Raw genomic sequence first — 23,605 nt, forward strand, 5'->3', positions numbered from 1 at the left:
AATGCAGGAGGGAGGATCTCACTGTTGCATGTCTGTCTGTGTTTCAGTCAGTGCATCATGTTTCCCTCCGTGAATGTAATGTTAAGAAAAAAACAAGTCACACATGCAGAAAAGTTGCACATAACAGTGCATCATTGCAAGCAAGCGAGGTTAATGGTGCTTTCCATGCTCAAAATCAGTGTATTCTGCACTCACACTTCATGTCATTGATCTTTTATTCTGTAAAATGTCTGATAATAGTGTCCATCAGTGTCCCAGAGCTCAAGCTGACATTTTCTTTTCTCCACCCAACTCCCAAAAACCTAAATATATTGATATAAAATAAAGAAAAGCAGCAACTCTTTACATCTTTAGTGCACAAAACAACTAAAATTGCAAAAATTCTTTGTCTTTCAATTCATTGATTCATTATGGCAGCCCAACTAGGAGGAATAAAACTTCAAAATAAAAGCATGGGAAATAATCTGGGTCTGTTATTTGAATCTTTACATTTTCGTGTTGTTTTCAGTTTTGTGTTGTGTCATTTGTTCATCACTCATAGAAAACTGACCTCTGCTCCCATCTGCTGTCATAATGAGGTGGTTGTTAGGGAAGCCATCATCTCACACATTGTGTTAATGGGGCAGCAAAGGACAGCCATCGAGGTTAATGGGCTTATAAAAGTCAATGAGGAGACAAATTGTGTAATGCGATGATGCCATAAGACGGTTAGAGGGCTCATAGTCGTTGAATAATATGCAGCCAAGGAATTGCATAGTACACTACCTTCAAAATAGAAGATAATTAACATAAATTTCACAGTGTTACATGGCGTGGTGTTTTCGTTTGACTTCTGCAAGCTGGGAGAAAGTGGAAAGTAATGACAAATGGGGGAACAGGTGAAAAAAAGATGGGAAGAAAAGTACAGTTTTTGCTGAGAAAATAGAAAGAAAGAGCGCACACACACATCTCTCAGAAAGCTCTAGAACAAACTGAAACATTTTATTTTAATTTACAGATTATCCAGTTGCATCAGGTCTGGTCACAAAGAAGGGAAGAAAGGGTAATCCTCCACTAAAACCTTCTCTAAAACATCTTAAATTAAACTCCCTTCATTTAACAGTGGCTCCCAATTTCCTCTGTCTGCCTTCACAGTGGACTCCATCAGAGTCAAGGTCAACTTGCTTACTTCTATAAATCCCAAAACGCGACTGGTAAATGCTGTACGCGTATCAGAAGAGATGCTGAATTTTCGTATTGTCGGATAGGTACATAATTATCCACGAAAGGCTCTTCTACTGCCAGTTGTAGAAGGTAGACAGATAAAACAAGAAATGACAGTCAATAAACATCAAATCTTTGCAATAAATCCAAAAGCCATTTGCAATGACGTGCAAAAAAACATGGGAACAATATTTCAAAGTGTCCAAAAGATGACTTTTCTTTACAACATTGGCACTTGGGTGCGCTTGATTTTAATTGGACTCTTACGAGATGGCAAAAGATGGTCAGATAAATTCAGCAAGTCTGAACTAAATATTTTAATTAAAAAAAAAATAAATCTCCACCCTGGCCTGATGTGCACTTGGTGCTTGAAGACCAAACTAGTGCAGCAGGACAGACATCAGCATGAGATGACCTATGAGTAAGAAGCAGACTTTACATTTTTAAATGATTGCTTATTTCACACAGAGTACAATGTGAACTCAATGGCGTACCCTTTTAACATTCAACAACCAAAGAAAAAGTGACTTACAGGCCAGTTTCACATGCAAAGCAGCCGCTCGCCGAGATGCTGCAGGGAAGAGTGATTTGGTTTCAGGTTTCCCTCAATGCAGAGCAGCCCAGAAACACCGTCACTACTACTGAGACACAGAAGAAAAAGAGGAAGCTGCTGCGGTTTTTCTCTCTTTTGAGTTCTTACAGCCTTCCTTTGTGTGCAGTTCCTTCTGTATTTACAGCAAACATCCCTCAAATTAACCAACTGCTCTAATCCTATTTGTGGGACGACATAATACGTTTTCAGAATTTCAATTTCTGGTTATTTTGGGCACAAAAACTCACTTTCATCATTAATGGAAGTTTAGTGATGCTTTTTTTTTTTTAAACATCTAATTGTGGTCACTCATACAGATTTCTTGGAGTTATTTGGGTGCAATGTTCCTGTAATTTTTTGGTGTACACATTCCTCAAAATGAACTGATTATTTGCCAGAAAGCAAAGATCAGTGTTCATCATCGTATCTGGAGCCAAACAGATGCACAGAATTGCCTGACAGGCTTAAAAAGTTGAAATCCCACTTCGCCGTGCATTAAGCGTCTTTTCCCTTCAAATCTTCAGCTCTGCAACAACCACTGAGGTGTTTCTGGACTTCTGAACTCACATTTGCTAAAACACATCCTCTCCTTTGATCTTTGAAGTTGAGGAAATTAAGTATTCTGCACATTTTCAAGTCCTGTTTTTATGGCTGAACTTTCCAACTTTAACTGTCACAGATTTGCCTTTTCAAACAAACAACGGACAAGATGAGACTGAAGCCGGCAGACAGGAAATAAAAGTGCATCAACAGCTAATCACAGCCTAAAGGTTGTTTTTTAAAAAAAAAAACATACAAAAAAACAGAAGTGGTCATCATGGTTCAAGCAATCGTTTTGCTAATTAATATTGAGGTGACTGAATAAGCCGTGTCCCCTCCGTCCCGTTTGTCGTGTTGTGAACTTCTGCTCATTATCGTCTCCGTCGGGACCAAACTCATTAGTGTTGTTTATTCCAGTGTGTGTTCCAGCGACTTAATCCATGGAGAAGCCTTCAGAATAAAAGCAGGGCTTGTTTTTTTTTTAAAGATCTTCTGCCTCGGACTGCCACAACCGACAATACTGTGACTCTTCTGTGGGTTAATAACAGAAATAAAAACATAGAAACTGCTCTGAATAAACATGTTTTGGCTCAGCAGCCAGAAAAAAAATCCACACACACACACCCAACATACAAACATGCAGGCGATCACTCCAGAATCAAATTGTACCAGAACTGTAATCTGTCACTCTTCATGCACAATTTTTGTTTGTTTTTCCTTTTTTTTTTCTTCTCGGTCCGTTGCTGTTGGCCGCTCTGTTTTGGTTGTGTTTTCCCTTCGTCAGAGCGGAGTGAACCATTGGTTTCAACATGGCAGTGTTTGGCAGCATCAGGTCGACCTGAAACAATGTGAATACGACGTCTTTTGTGTGCGTACATGCGTGTCTACAAGAGGCAAAGATGTGAGCGTGTCAAGTGGCTGGTTTTCGTGTCATTGAAGCTGAGCTTTTTTTTTTTTTTTTTATAACCAGAAAGTCAAGTGTCACTCAGGGTACTTCTTCTCCCACAGTGTCTAACCAACGTGTGCCATCAGTAAGAGGAGTAACAGTACATTCTTTATGTCTTTGTCTTAAATAAGAGGGGTCAACGATATATCTTTATACCATTTTAAACACAGTGTGCGTCCCTAGTTGTCAGCGAAATGGTATTTTTTTTCCCTCCATATTGGCTCAGTGTGAGAGCAGGGACTTTTCAGTACAGTTGTTTTTTTCTGTGACAGTGGGACAACATGGTTCCAGCATGTTTTTTCCTCTCTTTGTCTTCCTAAAATCAGTCACCACACAGTCTGCCTTCACTGATGAGAGGTGTGAGGTTTTTGTGTTGAAGAACAACAAGAGAGAGACAGGAAGAGTGAGGGACAGAGGGGTGTGACAGCTGGAGGAGGTGTGTGTGTGAGGGCAGCGGCGAGCTCCCTCCTTCCTCCCTTGCTATAGCAGCTCTTCTCTTTGCTTTTTGCCCCTCGCCGGCCCCTGCCCGTTCCTCAGGGAGCCGTTCTGGGGCCGCAGGAGATGCCCGCGCTCCTGCTCCGTCCACGGGACCCCGCCCTGCCCGTCGTCACTGTCCAGGTCAGAGTCCGAGTGCATGAGGGCAGAGGAGGTGGGAGCGGGCACCGGCTTCAGACGAGCTGCTGGGCAGATGGAGGAGGTGAAGAGAAAGAAACAGTCAGATGCCAAAATCACACTGTGCCACACCTGGACTAAGCAGCATATAATCCTTTAATCCTCGACTTAAAACAGGTAAACTCCTTTTATTTAGATGTCTAAATCCACACCAGCCTTCAGACTTTGTCTGCAGCTGCTAACATACAGCAGTGCTTTGTACTTCACAAAAGCGGTGAGCTACAATGTGTGGCTTACCAACTCTTGATGGTTGTAGCTCCAGACTGTCTTGTTCATCAGCTTCTAGTATTTTATACCTGCTTTTGCTTCTGCGCACTTTACTCTTACGCCTGTCAGGAAAAAACACAACAACACAAAGCACAACAGATATCATCAGTTGGTGTAGAGGGAGTCAAAATGCAATAACATGTACACCATTTGTGTCTGAAGACATTCAGTGATAATCACAGTAAGAGAAACTGTGCTCACCTCTTGCAGCAACACACCATCCCCCAGACAACTGTTGCTATAGCAACCACAATCATAAAGGATGCTATAGTCACATATAGTACGCTCCACTCTGAAAACAAAATATTTAATTACACACGTGTGTTATTCCTATGTAATGCACTTGGTGGAACACATTAAACGGTCATTATTAAGAACATGGATATACCATATATATATCTATATATATCATTACATCTGATGCACTAATTGACTAAGATATTTAATTAATCTCACCGCAGTTGCTCTCTGCATCTCCAAGCTGAGCTCTGACGAAGTTCTCCATCCAGAAAGGGTGGCAGACACAGCGCCGTGTGAACGCATCACACTCGCCGTGACTCGAGCAGTTTAGCTGGCAGACTGAGGAAGGAGAGCAGCAAATAAGAGATGTAATACTGCAGAGTGGGAAATTACCTTTCAGGAAGCACACCGAGAGAACTAACATTGCATTTAATAAGATGAAAGTTTAAAGGTTTCACCATGGAGGCAGGAGAAAAAGAGCCATGAGGGGTGAGACATAACTTGCAGCGACAGCTCAAAAATCTTAGACATTTGACCTTTGAGTCTCATCTATCTTTATCTGACCATTATCGTAGGTAACAGAGGTCAGGAGGCCAAAGCAGCTCTGCTCCTGTGACGTCTGGCTCAAACTGAACATCAAGTAAAAGTCAAAGTGCACAAATAATTTCAGAAAAGCCTCTGTTACACCTTTCATGTCCACCCCAGTATCACTTAACTTAACAAAGTACATTATCTTTCTCTCAACTCCTTCATTGTGTTTTTCTCTTACAAACTATAGTTGTCAGGTACTCACTGACTGTGTCCACTCGTTGGGCCTTGTAGATAAGAAAGTCATTCTTCTGCTTGCGCAGTTTGTTGCGTAGACCAAGTGCAACGCTGCGGCCGGACAGAGGGGGGCGCCCTGGACCACCTGACACCAGGAAGACCAAACGAGTACTGAGGAGGAAACAAGAGGAGGAAAATGTTTACTTATATAGTCATGTCCACTGATAAGGTCAAATCAAGAAAATCTCATTCCCGCCCTATTCATTGTTATGTTTAGGAGTTCTTCTACAACCCAAACTTGACTTTGGACTTGACTCAAGGAAAATATGTGAGAACATTCAGACATACAACAGTTCTGTTATTACAAAACTCAGGATTTTTAGGTTCACCTGTGCTCATTGAATGCACTGATCTCTCGCACAATGATGTCGCTGTCGAGCACGCCCAGTAAAACCCCAACCTGGCGCAGCAGCATGTCACGCTGACGGTGGGAGACCTGTGAAACCGAGACCTCCAGCACCAGCTCCACCAGGTCACGTTCCCATATGTCTGAGAGAGAGAAAAGGTTAGAGGTATGGACATGAAGGGAAAGGGTACAGAAGGGTACAGTGGAAAAGAAAGGGAGGGAGAGGGAGAACGTGACATGAGAAAAAGATTGCAGGATCCATCTGACAGTCTGAAATCTGGGAAACGGGCCAGAGCACCAAGTGACGGATTAGTTTCTGGCTGCGTTTGTGTCTGTTCACCGTATGCTACACGCCGACCTGCTCAACCTTATGCTGTTGGTTCTGGAGTCTCTTGCTGTGAGGAAACCATTTGTGTGCATGGCCGTGTTAGAAGGCAAAAATAAACTCCAACACATCCTCAGAGGTATTATGTTACAAAGTTCTAGTTTTCGATATCTCCACTTTTCCCAAAAATAGCCTTCACAAAGCAGCAAAGAGACAGAAAAGCAAGGTGCGTCACCAACAGTTGTTCTATATCAGTGTGAAAGTTTGTCTCAGTGTGTGTAAACTGCAGGTTTGTGTGTGTGTGTGTGTGTCCGTGTACCTGGTTTGACCTCCACTGTACCCCTGTCAGTGCTGGTCTGTCCCTTACTGTCTGTTACAGTCAGGGTGAAGCTGTACTTTCCCTCCACCAGGTTTCCCAGAAACAGCACTGCCTGGTGGTCGGAGTTGTTCAGTACATCCTAGTGAAAGAAAAAAAGTGTTAAAATCTTTGTAATTTGTGGTCATTTTCTAGTACTGTGGGTGTCTTGTACTGGTTACAAGGTAAACAGAAAGTGTTTGAAGGCCTTGAGGTGGAATGAGAGTCTGAGAAAACAACAATCATTTGTATTGTTCAGTCAAAGGTGTCATTGAAACAGGCAGCCTCACCCCAGCGGCAGGACTGCTATCATCTCTGGTCCACAGGTAGCTGACTCCACCTTTGTCGTCAGTGGAGTGAGATCCATCTAGAGTGGCGGTCCTGGTAGGCAGAGAGATGTGTGGAGTTGACGCAACGTGAGCGACTGGCGGCTGGTCCAGCTCTGAAAAAAAAATTCAATAATTCATCAAACTGACTAATTTCAGAAACACTCGCATTGTGAAATAAGGCAAGTTCATCCACTGAGGTGGATCCAGGTCCAGTAAAACCAGCGTCTCTTTTTACATCTGTATCAGTTACAAGGGAGGAAAATGTTTTTATTTTGATTTTATCACGGACTCCCAGGAGACTAGTCTTGAGCTGAAAGGGATCCAGATAAACACTTCCACTGTGCCTAAGTGCAAAAACACGCCCTGAGCAAACAAACTCGAAACTATCGACTCATTGTAAACAAAATTACTGAAAGAAGAGCGACTTCTGCTTCAAAAACACACACAGAAATCTACTTCTAATGTTTTCAAAGTGTGAATGCTTCCCATACCACAGATTCACATTTCACAACATCATCCATAATCCTCACCTGTCGGAATCCAAACCTGTCAGCTACTTTGCCATAGAGAGAACGATCTCACACACACACACACACACACACACACACACACACACACACACAGATACACACACACACACACACACACAGATACACACACACACACACACACACACACACACACACACACACACACACACACACACACACACACACACACACCTTCTCTGACGATGACTGTGACAGCGTCGCTACTCTGCAGCTTCCTGTCATCAGTTACTGTCAGGGTGAACTCGTACGTGCCGACCTCCAGACCTGTCACCGTGGCAACAGCACTGTCTGCATTTTCAATCTTTACACCATCAGGACCCCTGGAGGAGGAACAGACGGACAGAGACAGAAAGAGAGAATGTAAAAGAGCATTTACCGCACAGGGAGGCATAAACCCTGATTGCTCTGAAGCACACGTTTGTTTTTAAATTAGTTTCTTTGTATGTTTGCGGTGGATCTTTTAACGGACTGTGTTTCAGAGCCTGCAGCCAAACTGCCAGCACAGATCTGTATACAAGTCTGTGTCAGACTCACTTGGTCTGTTTCCAGTGGTAGGTGGCTATCTTCTGGTCATCACTGCTCTTACTGCCATCCAGCGTGGTTCGATCAACTGGCAGCGTCAGCTCTTTCTCCGGTCCTGCGTCTGCTACTGGTGGCTTATTGTTTTCTAGGGGACACGGGATAAGGAACCAAAAGAATCAGTTTTTGTTGTGAAACCCACATGAAAGATACAGTTTGAAGGGAGCTCGTGGCCGTGAAAAGTGGCTGGTGGTCCTCTGAGCTTACATGGAAACGATGTGAATCATTTCTTACACAAACAGTGCGGGCTGACAAATCTACCCTCGACAGTGCAGCATTAAAGGCCTTTCAAACTATGAAATTCTGCACTTAAATGTTTGGACATTTGGGTCAATATGCATAATTCTCTGGCTCTTATCCAAATTAGATCAGTGGCACTCAGATGAAAGACAAGTGACTGTGCTTTATCTTAAAAATCAGAAGTGATGAGACGAGTGAGAAGGACACAACAACCTTCTTGATAAATAATACATCTGTGTATATGTGTTAACTGAAGATGTAAGTTTTGTAAAGTCACGGTGTCGTGTAATCTCATGGAAACCCCAAATAAAACTAAACTAAGTGTACAGTCAAAGAACAGCAGTCCTGCTCTGAAATACCTGGACTTACAGACACTTCTTTCAGATATTATTACTCAACTGGTTGACATAGCTTGACCTTGCAGATGGATGTTTGTTCACATAACTGCTGTTCAAACACCGCAAAATCGTCTTGCCAGTGTGTGTTTGCAGTCCACAGTCTAGGCTACGATCTTATCGGGCTGAACGTGCACCTCCCAGCCACCGAGACATAATGTTGTTTATCAGATCAGCAGCCTAAGTACCGACAGCAGCTTCACACATTATAGAGGCCAAGTATAAATACCGCGACATTATGCACTGCTGCTCTGTGTGCTCTTCACACTCCATGTGTACATTTGTATACAGTATGTGGGAGAGTGTAAGGGCGAACACACGGCATATCAGTGCAGAGGAAGTGGGCTGAAAATGCAGAGATAAGGAGTTTCTCTTTGAGTGGTGTACAAGTGCACACCACAAAGATTAAACTGCAATTATCGTCCTCAGCAGCTGATTAACCAATATTCCTCTCAGCTGACAACTGAAAAGTTCTCAGGAAGCATAAACAAGAGCTCTTGCTGTTTACCTGGTTGCACAATTACGGTGACCTGGGCGGTGTCCTGCTGTCCAGATGAGTCTGTCACCGTCAGCTGGAAGGTGTAGTCTCCCTCCTGCATAGCAGACAGCTGCAAGATCGGTGTCCGTACGCCCTAGAGAGCACAAAAAGACGCCACCCTTAACCATGATTCTCTAATCACATGAAACTGAAACGCGAGGATTAATTGTATGAATAGTCCTAAAGTGACTCACCTGCATCTCCACCACCTTGTCTTTGCTCTCAGGGCTGAGGGACCACTCGTAGGACAGGGAATCATGGTCGTCGGTGCTTTGGTTGCCGTATAGAGTGATGGAGTTGCGTGGCAACTGGATGACCTGGATGAAGCCAGAGGAAAGACAAGCTATTGGTACTGACATTTCACGGGTTTAACTAACCTGCTTTACAATTACACAATTAAAAAAAAACGGTGGTTTGATGCATTAATGAACAGAGCCATGATGATAGAAAACACATCAGACCTGGTTAGGGCCAGCATTGGCCACAGGCCGGTAGTCCTTGGCCTTGTTGACTGAGAGGGTGGCCTGTGTCGTGTCTGTGGCTCCGTCTGAGTCTGTCACTGTCAAACTGAGGTTCACACATTCACACGTTTAAATACACAAACTGTACGGCAAGCCGCTCTTAAATGAGTCAGTGGGATGTTTGCAGCATATGTATTGCTATTTTAACTTCATCGTCCCTACAGGACGACCGAGGTCCAGCTGTACCTGAATGTGTAGTTCCCATGCACCAGGCTGGTCAGGGTGAGGACGGGCGTGTCGGCAGAGACCTTCTCCTCCCTCAGGGGACCTTTAACCTCTTCCCAGTGCCACGCCACCACCTTGTCATCATCGGTGCTCTCTGTCAGGCACGGGGGAAAATGGGCAGATATTTTCAGTACAAAGCCTCCTGTTAAATCTGTTTGTGTATCTGTGCATGTGTTTGCGTCGAGTGAGACACTCACGGCTGCCGTCTATGACCGTAGAGCTGGTTGGCAAGGAGATCTCCTGGAACTTTGGGGAAACTACAGCAACAGGAGGCTTGTTTACCCGCGGCTCTGTCAGGTGGAAAACGAGAAATTACCACGCTTATTGAGCTGTTCGTCAGCTGCATGTGACTGAGGCAGTACACACAAGTCAGTGGCTTCCCTTGGCTAAAGTTACAAATACAACTGTGTGTGGGAGGAAAGCAGCCTGGTCTTTTCAGCAATAAGATCCGTGTTTATACAGGCAACACAAAGGCATAACTGTAGACTGATTCCTGATAATCCTGCTGTAGCATGAAAGTCACACTATATTATTGCTCTGCTTAATTAGAATTAGAGTGTGGAGTATTGGGGTGATCAGTTAATAACATGCTGCCAATTGTCTTAAAAGACAGCAGCATTCACACAAACAGATACAGGCACTGGTTTAAATAGCAGAAACATGTTGCATTGCAATAGTCCTGAAATAATACTGAAGCACATGACATGCAATAGATGTGTGTACAGAATAGATCAGCATATTAAATTTAGTGTGGGCAATCAGGATGATAGATAGATTGCAAACCTATATAAAGAATATAGATCTTGGAGGATGTTGAGCAACTTCCAGACACCCCCACACAGGTCCTGAGGCACACAACCTCCTCTCCAATGTAATTTAAAAAATCTATGTACCAGCAAATCCATTCAACTGACTTCACGATTCTCTCTCTCTCTCTCTCTCTGTCTCTATTTCCTTCCTGATTTTTAAAATTTTATTTACAGAAGTCACTGTACGAACTGGTGGTGCAGCAGTTGAAATATTACAAAATTCAGAGATTTCGCAAGAGGAAACATATAAATAGTGACATCATATTACAAACAGGAAAGCGCAGGGAATAACGCAATAGGATTACACAGACTGGACATTTAACAGGATATTTACTAAACACAAAACAGCCTTAAAAAGACCCACTGAGTTAAACGAAGAGATTAGAAATAAAAAAACAGAACATAGTGAGCGTCATTGGTTATTTATCTCCGCAGCGACCTTGGCTTGTTTTGAAAGGGGGCACACAAACACTCACCTGGCTTGACCGTGACATTGACGTAACCTTCTCCGTGAGCCCCGTCACCGTCCACCGTCACCTCAAACTCATACAGGCCCACAGTCAGCTGAGAGACAGGAGGGGAAAGGAAGGAAATCAAGCAAGCGCAAAGAAGAAGGGATCTTTTTTTAGACACAATCTACTTTCGTTATACATTCAATAGAGCTGCAGCTGCATTATTAATTTCCAGCAGAGCGTGAACACGAAGGCTGTGATCGGTACCTTGCTGAGTTTAAGTGTCGTGCTGTGCTTCCCTTCCATCTCCCCGCTGTAATCTTTGGATGAATGAGTTATCAGGCGCCAGTCAAATACATAGTTTGTTCCTGTAAAGAAGTTGCAACATTAAACAAATAAGTAATCAAAACAAAACTGCTCATGCATTAAATTAATATGTATCAGATGAGGATCATTTCCAGATGAGAGGCTTTGGTATCGTTGGATAACACGTCAAGGAGGGATCAAGGGATTAACAAAATTATGACCCTCGTTCCTCTTTGTAGATGTATAATCTTTTTCCGGTTTGGATTTGAAATTATCTGGAAAGTGTTCAGTTGTGATGCACTGTATGCTGACGGTGACTCAGGAACAGTCAAGCAGGTTTTACATTGTCGTTCCATTAGCGAATACAAAAAATATCACGTTAAATGACAGTCAATCTGCAATTAGTCTCCATAAAAACATTTCATATAATCTAATATTTCTGCTACATATGAATGTAGTTATATTACATGACTTATTTAAACAGTGTGCGTCACGTTTCCACATAGTTTCCAGGTGGTGACGTGCAACAGTTTATTTATCTGGTATTTTCAAGGTTTTACCCTCTTGAGGCGTTGGGACCACGAAGGCATTGAGTTCGACCTCGTTGCGTGGCAGCGTGACCTCCACACTCTCTCCTGCTGACACCACCAGCTCCCTCACTGTCAGGGGAAACAGCACGGGATAAGAGACGATGCCAAAACTACAGCAAGGCAACCAAAAGACAGAAGGTGGTCAGAGAGCTGAGTGTTCAACAAGAGACAGATAAATAACTTACCTTGAGCTCAATTTACACATGGATTCATTTCATAATACCAAATGAAAATATTTGAGAAATTGTCTTCTCTGCACTTGATTATAAGCCAGAATGTGGATACATTAAAATAGGTCTTACAGATGAAAATTTGATGTATAAGTGGGGCAGAGACCACATTATTTTCCTTAAATTCCACCTACTTGGCAAATTTACACAAGCGCATTTGAATATCATATACTGTGACAGATAATATATAGTGTATTCAAGACCAGTTGTGCTTCTCTTCATGAGACCCTCAAAGGTGTACTGCAGTGATTCATCGCCGCTGTTGCATAAAATTAGTGGACTCAAGAGAGATTTAAGAAAAAAAAAATCTGGGTATTTGTATAGTGAGATCAAAGGATCAAAATTAATGCAGCAGTCTGCCTTTTCCCTCCTTCTTCCAAGATCTCCATAAATGTAAATATTTGAGTGAACTGAGCTGAGATGAAACATAAAAATAACCATCATGAAATTGTCAGACTTGACAAACCTGCCTTGAAAACAACAGGAGGTTTTGCAGGCGGCTTCTCCGCATGACTAGTAAACTGATCATGATGTCTGTGTCTATTTAGCGAGTTGCGTAAGGCGTCGGCAGTAAAGTGAAACATCCTCTTCGGAATCCCAGGTTCTTGTTTTGTAGGCTCTAAGCTCCTCATAAAATGCAGCTGGACGTCTGTGTTTTGGTGTTGTTTGCTCTAGTAAATCTAATGCTAGTTAAAAGAGCTGAAGAGCTTGTAATGGCATGCATTGATTTACATAATGCATTCTTGCAATTTGTGAGTCAATAGCATTTAAATGGTGGTATTGTCCGTCAGAGATGAGAAACTGGTCATAGGAGTTATTCCTGTTTGTAGAAGTCCAGCATGTCTCAGCACATTCCTTTTGCTTGCACTCATTTGGCTTCACACCCACAGCGCATGCTGCTTTCATCTGGAAAAATAACATCTGAGCAGTCTGCCATAACATTCGCGGACAAAGTACATCTCCATCTGGCCAATAATCAAAGAAAACAAAGAGGGAAGAGTAAAGAATCTTTTGCAAAATTTGGAGCGTGTGCCACAGAAAAATGGAAATTTAAAAGATTAATTCAAACCAACTTTAGCAAAGACCTAAAAGTCAGATGAATCCTTCCTCCAAGGCTGCAAAACCACAGTGCTGCTACATTATGTATTAGTTCATAATTAATAAATGAAGACATGACATATTACTGAATGAGCTGGAAATAGGTGATCGCTGGCGAGGCATGTGACACCAAACCTCTGCAGACAGCGGCTTCCTTACCAGCCTGTGTTGGAGTTGTGATGATCGCAGCTGCAGTCGCTGTGGGCGTGCCGACATCACTGCTATTGGAAGACGCAGCAGTATCGGCGGTGTCGTGTACCGTTGAGTTCTGCTGTGATGGAGCTGAAGCGGTGTCTGCACTCCCATTGGCTGCCTGACTATGGTTCTTTTGGGCTATTTGAAGAAGTGTGATGGCGCTCGGTACTGTTGGAGTTGGAAAAACTGTTTCCGGTTTGTCACTTTCCTGCAGAACCAGTTAAAAAATGCCGGTTTGAATGATGTGACAAACTCGCTCACAGGAGCCATTTAATTCCTATTTACAGGTTCACATTTCAGTGTTATTCATTTGTATACTCCCCATATTTATCACTACACTCCTATCCGAGTAGTGTGATTTAGAGAGTGAGGGTGGGAAGGATTTAAGAAAGAACAACAGAGAAAGGTGAAGAATATCGGCTGACTTATTGTAGAGCTGGTTCGTACTGCTAATTAACAGCATCTGCTACAAGCAAACAATGATCAACATAACGTTTCAAAAATAACCAATATTCTGTGAGGTTACCGTGCTGGTAAGGTGTCCTGTGCGCAGTCTGTGGCCTCCTACATGCTGTGCGTAACGAGCTTTTCTACGTCTTGATGTGACAGGACCCTTAAAGTAAAGATGAAGAAAACAAGGTATTTAGTGCTATGATATTATATATATTCCAACTCAGGCTGTCTGTTGATACTAATTCTTGGTCAGATGCCAATGCTCCAATGCAGTGGTATAATTTTTACGCAGGATAACTTGAAAGCGGTGCTAAAAATTGATTAGTTGGCCAGACGACGGTAACTCACAGCAGAGACACCTTGACTTAATAACCTAAGTATTGACCCAGTGCATGTTCTGTTAAAAACATCTGAATAGATGATGAAACGTTCAAATACTTAGGCTTATCTTTTTATATTTTTGTTGGCATTCTTGGAAAAAATAATGACCAAATCAATGAAAGTGTGGCCATTCAAATAAGATTACTTGTTGTTTCAGTTGCTCTCTGTACCTTTGAGAGCACCTGAAGGAGGCCGAGGGACTCCTTGTGAGGCTGGGGAAGGGAGGTGAGGAGGCAGCCTCTATACCGCGTGCAGCTGAGAAGCACGCATCGCCCGCCGAGGCTCCACACGGCTTGGCAGTTCGGCTTCAGGCAGCAGAACTCCCAACACGTCGCCCCGCCTTTCCCGTCCGCCAGAGGGTGCCAACCCAGGGAGATGATGCTGCTCCAGTGGATCCCCAGCACCCCGCCGGTCACCCGGCAGAGATTTGCTGACACACCTGGACAGGGACAGGAGGAAGGAGAAAATGATGTACTGTGCTGATGTTCAAAACTGCTTCTCAAAGTGTTTTACACGTCAATCCCTTTGCCACGTGGTCCAAGATAAAAGAAAAAGCTGGAAGTTGGTCATAAAACTGGTTTTCCTGCAGAAAAATCCTTTAAAGAGTTTAGTGCAGCGTATGCTTTGATGAAAAAGGATCTGCCAAAGGCGGCAACATAGATCAGTCGCCAGGGCAGCAATTCTCAAGCGTTTAAAGATTTCACTTGTTTATATCAATCAGGGCATTGTTGGAGACTCTTGGCATTGTCAAAGGCAAAGGGGCAAAGTGAAACCCACAGCGAATTCCGGTCCCAGCTAGTGAGACTTTTCACAGATTAAGCTTTGACTTAACATTTCTCAGAAAAGCCGACATGCAGCCGCAGTTTGAGCAGTCAGCCAAGTCAGCAGCAGAGAGAGGAAGTGAGGCTTTTCCCTGACAAAACAAGACACTGATTAAAACCCAAAGCACAGTGTGCAGCACGCACAAAACTCCATCCTTGGAGCCAGACCACATCAGACTCATATCAGCATTGCAGTGAGCTAGTACAGTTAGCTGCCCCTACAGCATGTGTGTGTGTTCCTCTTCAAAAACCTTGCTCTGGGTGGTAAAACTATTCTTATTCAAGAAATGAGCTCAATTCAATCAATCCGCAGTCTCGAATGAGAAATTCATTGTGTAGTCAGGTGCAATATAACAGCACGGGCTATAAAATACCACAGACTATAAAAGTAGCACAGGGAGAAATTGGAGTTTATATTTCACCAGTACTTCAATGAATGTCCACAGAAACACAGGAGCCAAACTAGCTGTGAATAGCTGTCCAGGACAAGAGAATACAGCTGAGTCACTCTGTGAATTAAGAGAGCTGCAGAGTTTACAGTGCAAAACCTTCTTTAAACTTATAATAAGTCCTGCTTGATTTGGCGGTAACCCCAGGTGCATCTGTTTATAGTGCAGCCAAACAAATTTGCATTCTTTGAATGAAGAAGTCAGTCAATAAGAAGGCTGATTATTGCTACTCAGTAGGCAATAATAAGTAATATTAGCTTTTCCAGTCAAATGATACCTGCATTCAATTCTTTTTGTAGCCAGAAAAAAATACTATTTATGTGGTTTTTGCTGGAAGCCAATCACCGCAAGTGTTCTTTGATTTAACGTGAGGTGTGATTGCCCCACTTCTGCAGCAGCTCCAGCCCATGCAGTCTGTGGTGTGCGGTGAAGCGAGAGTTGGCAGTTCAGTGTGCTGAGATGCCATCAAAACATTCAAAAGTATGGCCGTACTACAAGCCTGCATAAAATTCAGATGGAACCATCATTTCATGACCTACTGTGGTCGGATTCTGTGCTACATACAGTTTAGATAAGATTCCCACACAATTATCTTGCTAAAAATGCTGGAGACAGCAGCTCTTCTTCTAACTGCCCACTATGGCTCAGTCTTTTGAGTTGCATTATTTTCTGCAATATTTAAAACTGGTCTGCTGTCAAAAACCCACCCAAAACCTTAGTAATACATACATTGCATTTCCTGTGACTCCTCCACAATCCAAAACACTGAGCTGATATCAGTGAGATAAAACTGCAAAATGTACCACTGAATTAAATGCTATATAGAGAGTTAATAATAGGATGTAAATAATAATAAATAAATGCTGACCAAATACAGACCATAAATAGTATCAGAAATGGGGTTTAAATTAATGATAGTCTAAAGAATTATACATTTCAATTCAAGCTCTATTAAGCCTGGTGCTCTGAAAACACGAGTAGCTACAATATTTCTAGATATTTTTCAGATAAGATTCAGCTGAGTGCAAGGTTAGTCAGTTAAAGACTTATCCCACTCATGGCGAGGCAGTCAACAGTTACAGTGGCTTCAAAAGAAAAACACAGTTCATCAGTCCATCTAAGACAGAGCTATACACATATAACTGCTGCTACCATGGCAACACAAGAGCTGAGGGTGACTTTATGGGATGTCAGTGTAACTCCAGTCTGGAAAAACACAGGTCTTGCCACATACAAAAACACACAAAAGCACTATAGTTTGTTTGAGAAAGGACCCTTTGGCCTCTGTTTAGTCATCCCACCCCTTGTCCACTCTGTCCCCCACCCCTAAACACACACACACACACACTGTCTACTCACAGAGCCCCTATTGTCCTGTTTCACACTGTAACCCACTGAGTAGAGTGGCATCAGAGAGGAGGCGCACACACACAGCAGGGGTGCCAACAGTCTCTCCGCCTCATATTAGAGGGACAGTAAACACCAACTAACAACTGACAACCATCCAAGCGTCATAATAAGATTGTAAGAAGGATGGAGACCCACCCTGAGTAATCAAAAGCATGAAAATCTACTATGAAGATGAGTGCTGGGAGTTTAACAGACACAGATGTCAGCTTCCTTATTAGTTCTCAGTCAACACAGGTGGTTTTGCCTGTTGAGTTTAGGGTGATGTTTGGTTTATTTTACCGGTGGGAGGAGCAAACAGCCAGAGGTAGGTCAGCGGTAGGAGGAGGAGTTGAGGTAAGCTCCAGGTAAGTGGCTTGTGGTGTGCATAGGACATTTTCCACGAGGACCAAGGACCTAAAAAGGAAACAAAAATATGTTAGTGTGCTTTAAAATTTCAACAGAGGTGGGCCAACAAACCTAAATTAAGGGCCATTTTAAAAATGCAAGTTGAATTGTGAGTTCATACCACGACTCACAATGACAGTAGCAAATAATATCATTGGAATCACTTTCAGACCGGTTTGATGAACACTAGAAACACTGACAGCCAAAACAATATCCATTTTCCTGAGCTGCCAACGCTGCTTTAGCACACATTGTTCTGACACGTCCCTCAGTGTGGATGCTCACATCAGTATATTTATAGTTATGGACGGCCCTTAACAAACATTAAAAGGAATAGTTCGACATTTTTGGAACTGTGCTTATTCGTTTTGGTTTTTTCCTGAGAGTTAGAGGAAAAGATCTTTTCCACTCTCATGTCCGTGTGCTAAATTTGCAGCTTGAGCCACCAGCAAATAAGCTTAGCAGGACGCAAAAAGTGGAAACAAGGGTTCACAGCTCGCCCAGCTTTCCCAAAGGTAACTGTGAATAAAGAGTCCAGTACATAACCCCCTGTAACACCCCAACGTGTTGTTCGTATACTTCTTTTTAGTACAGATTCAACAAACATGATAACACGTGTTAATTAATGAGCTTTAGAGGTGTTGGTAGGCTGATTTTGTGCCAGGCTGGGTGCTTCCCACTATTTCTAGTCTTTGTGCTCAGCCGAGCTAACTGTCTGCTGTTTGTACCTTCATATTTACTGTACAGACATGACAGTGGTGGCAATCTTCTCATCTAACTCTCAGCAAGAAGGTAAATAAGTGTATTTCCAAAATGTGTAAGTATTCCTTTAATACTGCAAAGAACACAAGAATCAATGATGGGATGCTGCTGAAATCAGAATTAAATTCACTCATTGATGCCTCATTTAAAATAGTTTCAGAGGAAAGTAGTGAAGATATGCTGAGAGCATTATTCTGAGGCTACAGAAGAAAATTGTGCAGATTTAAAGGTTATTTTTAATTCAGTTTTCAGACCTTTCACATAAACTTAGATCAATTCAAGCGTAAGCTGCCCACTCATCTCTCTCACAGGAAGAACAACTGTCAACTCAACTAACCAACTGACTCTACATATGGTTTAGTCATAATACCTGCTGTATGTGACCAAACACACCTACTAAATACAAACTGAAACCTGCAAAACACACCGCGGTTACCTTTCTCCTGTCCAGGCAGTGGAAGAAAGAGATGCGGGAAGAGAGAGAGAGCGATGAGTTAGGTTGGCAGCGAGGCGCTGTGAGGTGACGGGTGACGACAAGTCAACACCAGCACTCTGAGGAAGAGATCCAACATGGCCGCCTCCTGGGCCTTCACAGGCTCAGCTGCTCAAACACTACGCTAGAGAGAGCGAGAAAAAGAGAGAAAATGATTGAACACGTGGATCGTTTAACATCAGGATGAAGAAAATTCATATTAACACGCGTTACAGTGATTTCAGCTGCATTGCCCCCCCAATATGAATTATTCAGGTTATTCCTCCTTCTCCAGCTTGATTACTGGCATGCAACAGTACTTCGGCTCTTTAGAGGAGCATGTGAGGAGGAACTTGAACAACCTAATACACATTAACTTGATAGCAAATGTGTACGCAAATCAGATTCAACATTGTGCAGCTGGAGATACTGGAGAGGCAGAGAGAGCAAAGAACACAAGAACATATATGTGACATCTTGTATCGGAGCATTGAAAGATGGTAATGACGAGCATCATTACAAACAAAAGGAAGAAAAAGAAATTTTAGTTTAGCAGTTTGTTGAGAACTAACACTCCACTAACACTCTTCCCCTTACATAAGAATTCAGGCCACTGCCTTCTGTTGTAATTATGATATTCAGGACATGAAATATCCAGTGTTTGAGTGTAGTTCAACAAATACACAAGTCTGTTTCATTATGCAACAATTCTGCTAATATCCTGTTGATGAAAACATGACTCACGTCCTGTGAGCTCTTTCCTTTTAACTTTTAATTGAAGCCATGTTCATTGACGCACTTCTATCACAGTTGTCTCGTATCTCTGCCTTAGCCAAAGGTCAACAGATTATGGAATATAGTCAGCCTTAAATATGCAGTGTATCTGTCACTTTGGTCTACAACCTTTTACCCTGCCTGTGTATTCATAATGAATATGAAAAATATCTGTGAGCGCTACTCTTTGGAGGATAGCTGTATGCAAAATAATAATATTTCTACCTCTGTCCTAAGCCCTTATCCTTCTCCTGTGCAAGCACCACATCAGTCACTAAATACAGAGCAGTTCTATCACACAGCTGCATCCCTCGCTGCTTCTCCATACGACTGTCTGAGGTCTTTGTTTTAATTGTAAGTCACTCTGGGTGAAAAAAGGGTCAGAGCCCCACGGGGTATAACACAGGTTGAACATGAATCCTTAGGATAGAAGTGCCAGAACTACAATGATTATTCGATTAGTTGTCGACTATTAAATTAATTGCCATTAAGATATTTTTAATTAGTTTGTCATTTTTTAAAAGGAAAAAAAGTCACAATTCTCTGAATCCAGATTCTTAAACGTGAATATTTTCAAGTTTCTTTACTCCTCTATGACAGTAAACTGAATATCTTTGGGCTGTTAATGAAACAAGACACGTGAGGACGTCATCTTGGGCTTTGGGAAACAGTGATCCATATTTTTCACCATTTTCTGACAATTTATAGACCAAACGACTACATCTATTAAATAATGAGAAAACAATCAACAGAAACAATCCTTTGTTGCAGCAATATACAAAGTTACTTTATCCAATTGGACAACGTTAGAAAATGTAAAATATGTGACATTGTGATTAAGATACCTTCACAGGCCATCCAGACCCCTAAAGTTTAACATCCTAACACTTAATGTTCTTTCCTTCTGGAAGTGGGATGTGGAAGTATCTCATTTCCAAGTAATTAGCAATGATAATAAAGTCATGCTGGAGAATAAATAACAAGCTGAGTGAGTCACAAAAAAGCAGCAGGATGCAGATTGTTGCGCTGCACTTGTAGGAATGGATAACAGTGTGTTCATGACGTGAGGAACAAAGTAACGCTTTAGTAAGAGGGAATTCATGGACGAAATAAAAGAGCCATGCTGCACTTTTTCCGCTCTCAAATTCTCATGCAAGTTCTCACAGCAGAGTGGAATAAAAGCAGGGGGTGGGGTGATCAGCACAGGTCCTGGGACACTGTGTTCAAGATGTCAGCAGGCCTCTTCTCCACAGCGTCTCAGTAGGAGACTGCTGTGGGGAAATATGGTAATAAATCAAGCAGTTTTCACAAGCATGTGCTGTGCAGACGGTCTGTACGTGCTAGCTAGATGCTATACAGCCAATCTTAATTTCTTTTACATGTGAGTTTAATGCACTTTTCAAATCTAATCCATTACACTGAAGTTTTGATATCATGTGGATCTCATTTGTACTCTTGCACTTTTCAGTTTAAATAGTTTTACCTTCACTGAATTTGTCATTCTGTGAAGCACTTTGTACAAAATGTGCTACACAAAGAAAAGTTGCCTTGCCATGCCTTCCTCTGTCTTCACTGCTCTGCATTTAAAGCATGCAGATGGTGATACTCTCTGCAGACTCACTGCTTCGCAGTAATGAGTTCAAGACAGCAGCTGACTTCAGTAACAGATTGCATGACAGCAAATAATTTGGTGTAAACTGAAAATACACACTTGTGTTACAACTACATCTGTTCAATTGTAACTTTGCCATTATGCATTTTACGAAGACGCTGTTAAGAGAAAAATAAAAGTTAAGATCACAGGCTCTCACGGACTCACACATGAGCTGCTGGCACAAACCTGCATGATCTGCCTCCATATGTGAATCTGCATTCCTGCGCACAGACGCTTGAGCCCCAGCAGCCTCCTCCAGCGCTACAATCAACAGCTCAGTGAGTCCTAAAAACACAAACAGTCATTTGTCGTCTTGCGCTTGTTTTTCCTTCTCCAGGTAATCCACCAAAATAGGAAAAAGAAAAAAAAAAAACAGCTCCGGGTAAAAATAAGTTCAGTGGCGGTTCCTCCTCTTTGATGAAATCAGTCGTAGATATGCCTTTTCAGTGCACAGCGGTAAACGACATGCCCTCAGGCTGGTGGTGACTATGAGTGTGTGCAGCAGCAGTAATGCTCAGGTGCACTCGGTCACCTGGGCTGATGACAGCTCGGCCATTATGGTCACCTCAATGGCTACTTTTCCCTTGAGAAGCTCCTGCAAAACAATGATGTCTCTGACCAAAACCCCCTTACATCCGGAAAAGGACAAGTTCTCTCTCTGTTTGGCCGTTTCTTCCTCCTCTCTGTCTCTCGGGAGTCAATAGCGCACTTGTCGGCTCTGTGCTGGTTTCCAGGCAGACAGGTTGGTGGAGATTTCTCAGTATAGACACCAAGTCCCACGCACTGTTCCTTCTGGCGGCTACAGGGAAGGAAGATTAAGTTGTTTTTATTTCTCTCCAAGGTCGAGTCCTTGAAAGAAAGAAAAAATCTGCAAAATAATATAATAATAATCCTTCCATTTTGCTGTGTCAACTAGAGACGCATCCTCACAGCAACAATTATTCTAATCCTAGGATGACACTTAAATGGATGCAAGTACCACAAGTATTGCAGCAATATCATAAAACTCTGAGTATGGGAATATCATAGGAGAATGAAAAATATGAGTACACTATGAGGCCATTATAGGTTAAGTCTTACAGCTGAGTAAGACCTCTGACTGTATATAAACATACTGTATTAGTGTCTAACTTCTAATAGATTTTTAGCCAGAAGACTCATATCAGCTTGTCTTGTATTTGCCTAATCATATTGATTTCAGTCACTTTTTCTGATTTATTGGATTTATTTTGCCTTGCAGGAATAACATAAGTCAGGATGCACTGATGGCAACATTTTCATTTGCTTTTAGTTTTTGCTGTCAGTTATTTTACTACTATTGGATGTCACTTTATGTAACTTCTGTTACACTGAGGGATAAATCTCCGTTTCTTTGGGATGCCGCAAGTCAAACATTTCCCATCCCAGACGATGAAGACTTAACCGAGGGGTCAACAAATTGATTAGTGGGTCGGCATAAAACATAAAACCCATTCATAAATATCAAATATTGCTGGTTAGAGCCTCACGTGGAGTTGAATGTCCAACATTTTCATATCAAAGAGGAAGATTTAAGGATTTCTAAGCTCTTGATCTGACTAAGAGAGGAACATCACACAACTATTGAATAACACGTCTAAAAAGCAATCATGAAAATTAGTTAGTTAAGCCCTGCTCTATAAGAATGATTGAATCTTGCACAGTAATGGATTAACAGATTACACTGCAAACAAGTGCATGATTGAGTGCATGAATGAACGGCTGTCAATCAAATGAAATGAATGAGAAGACGCACTGGGATAATATCTCTGAGACCTTTCAGTCAAAATGGTGGGCTCGTACATTATGCATCTCGCAAACCTGAGGACAAAAGTCAGGGTTGACTCAAAACGTGAAGTGTGTAGCTGCAAAGATAATTTAGTAAAAGGCCGGTGGCTGCAGCCTGCATAGTCCACTGCACAATCACAAAATTACAAACGAGGGCTGGGTGAATGAATAATATGACACTTATAGTAACTGATCTTCCTTCCGTTTTAATGGGACACAGCGACGTCCCAGAGCCGAGGTTGAACACCATAAGGTAGATCACCTGTATAATCCGGGATCACCCCCCTGTTTAAGGCACCTTGAGGCTAACAGCTGCTGGCACACATCGCTTTCACTACACACCGTGCAGGAACACGGACTCATCCGGTGCGTTTTAAAGGCAACTGTCACGACACCGTTAAAGAAAGAAAAGTGCGCAGGGACTTACGGTGCTACTGGCTCAGTGTTTCCTCTCCTCGGGTGGCTGTGATGAGATGTGTCGTCGTTGTTGTCGTCGCTGTTGGACAGTTAATTAGGTCAGTGTTCCTCTCGCTGTTACAGCTGATGTGCCAGTGTGACCACCGTCAAGCTAGTCCCTGTCCGACAAACGCTTCCGGTAGCTGGATTTTCAAAATAAAACCCCAACTGACACGACCGTTGGAGCGTTTTGCGGCCCACGGAAACACATTAGCCCACATTGACGATGACTCTGACAATAAATATGCAGTCAGTTATAATATTATATGAATTAAATTACCCCGACGATATCTCAATTCTATATTTGTTTATGTTTTAACTTTTAGCTGAAAATCCGAGGCTACGTCACTTCCGCCACACGCCACCTGCCGACCAACTGTCAGGTTCAGCTCAGCATAAACAGTCAGGCCTGCT

At 42.4% G+C, this 23,605-nt stretch overlaps 1 protein-coding gene across 1 annotated transcript; it reads right to left on the bottom strand.

Annotated features, from left to right (window-relative positions):
- Nucleotides 1–960: 960 nt before the first annotated feature.
- On the bottom strand, nucleotides 961–23,323 carry kiaa0319l (KIAA0319-like ortholog). Its single transcript, XM_070846317.1, has 25 exons — nucleotides 23,163–23,323; nucleotides 21,116–21,728; nucleotides 18,466–18,646; nucleotides 17,163–17,276; nucleotides 14,374–14,642; nucleotides 13,896–13,982; nucleotides 13,334–13,577; nucleotides 11,817–11,915; nucleotides 11,218–11,318; nucleotides 10,975–11,062; nucleotides 9,887–9,979; nucleotides 9,651–9,783; nucleotides 9,405–9,510; nucleotides 9,138–9,260; nucleotides 8,914–9,037; nucleotides 7,726–7,858; nucleotides 7,363–7,511; nucleotides 6,602–6,753; nucleotides 6,276–6,414; nucleotides 5,615–5,774; nucleotides 5,254–5,396; nucleotides 4,677–4,799; nucleotides 4,422–4,512; nucleotides 4,191–4,282; nucleotides 961–3,961 (listed from the first exon to the last, which is right to left on the bottom strand). Exons 4-25 carry the CDS (start codon nucleotides 17,254–17,256, stop codon nucleotides 3,762–3,764), a joined length of 2,943 nt encoding a protein of 980 aa, XP_070702418.1. The 5' UTR covers nucleotides 17,257–17,276; nucleotides 18,466–18,646; nucleotides 21,116–21,728; nucleotides 23,163–23,323; the 3' UTR covers nucleotides 961–3,761.
- Between the last annotated feature and the right edge of the window lie 282 nt (nucleotides 23,324–23,605).

The sequence above is a fragment of the Pempheris klunzingeri genome, chromosome 16, assembly GCF_042242105.1.
Source record: "Pempheris klunzingeri isolate RE-2024b chromosome 16, fPemKlu1.hap1, whole genome shotgun sequence".
Lineage (NCBI taxonomy): Eukaryota > Metazoa > Chordata > Actinopteri > Acropomatiformes > Pempheridae > Pempheris > Pempheris klunzingeri.

Bases quoted from the DNA above. Each gene is read 5' to 3' on its own strand.
- kiaa0319l (XM_070846317.1), bottom strand. From the start codon at position 17,256: ATGTCCTATGCACACCACAAGCCACTTACCTGGAGCTTACCTCAACTC. The intron at 14,643-17,162 runs GTAAAATAAACC...GTCCCTGTCCAG, and splicing joins GCTGTTTGCTCCTCCCACCG to GTGTGTCAGCAAATCTCTGC. The intron at 7,859-8,913 runs GTAAACAGCAAG...CGTGTCCCCTAG, and splicing joins CACCGTAATTGTGCAACCAG to AAAACAATAAGCCACCAGTA.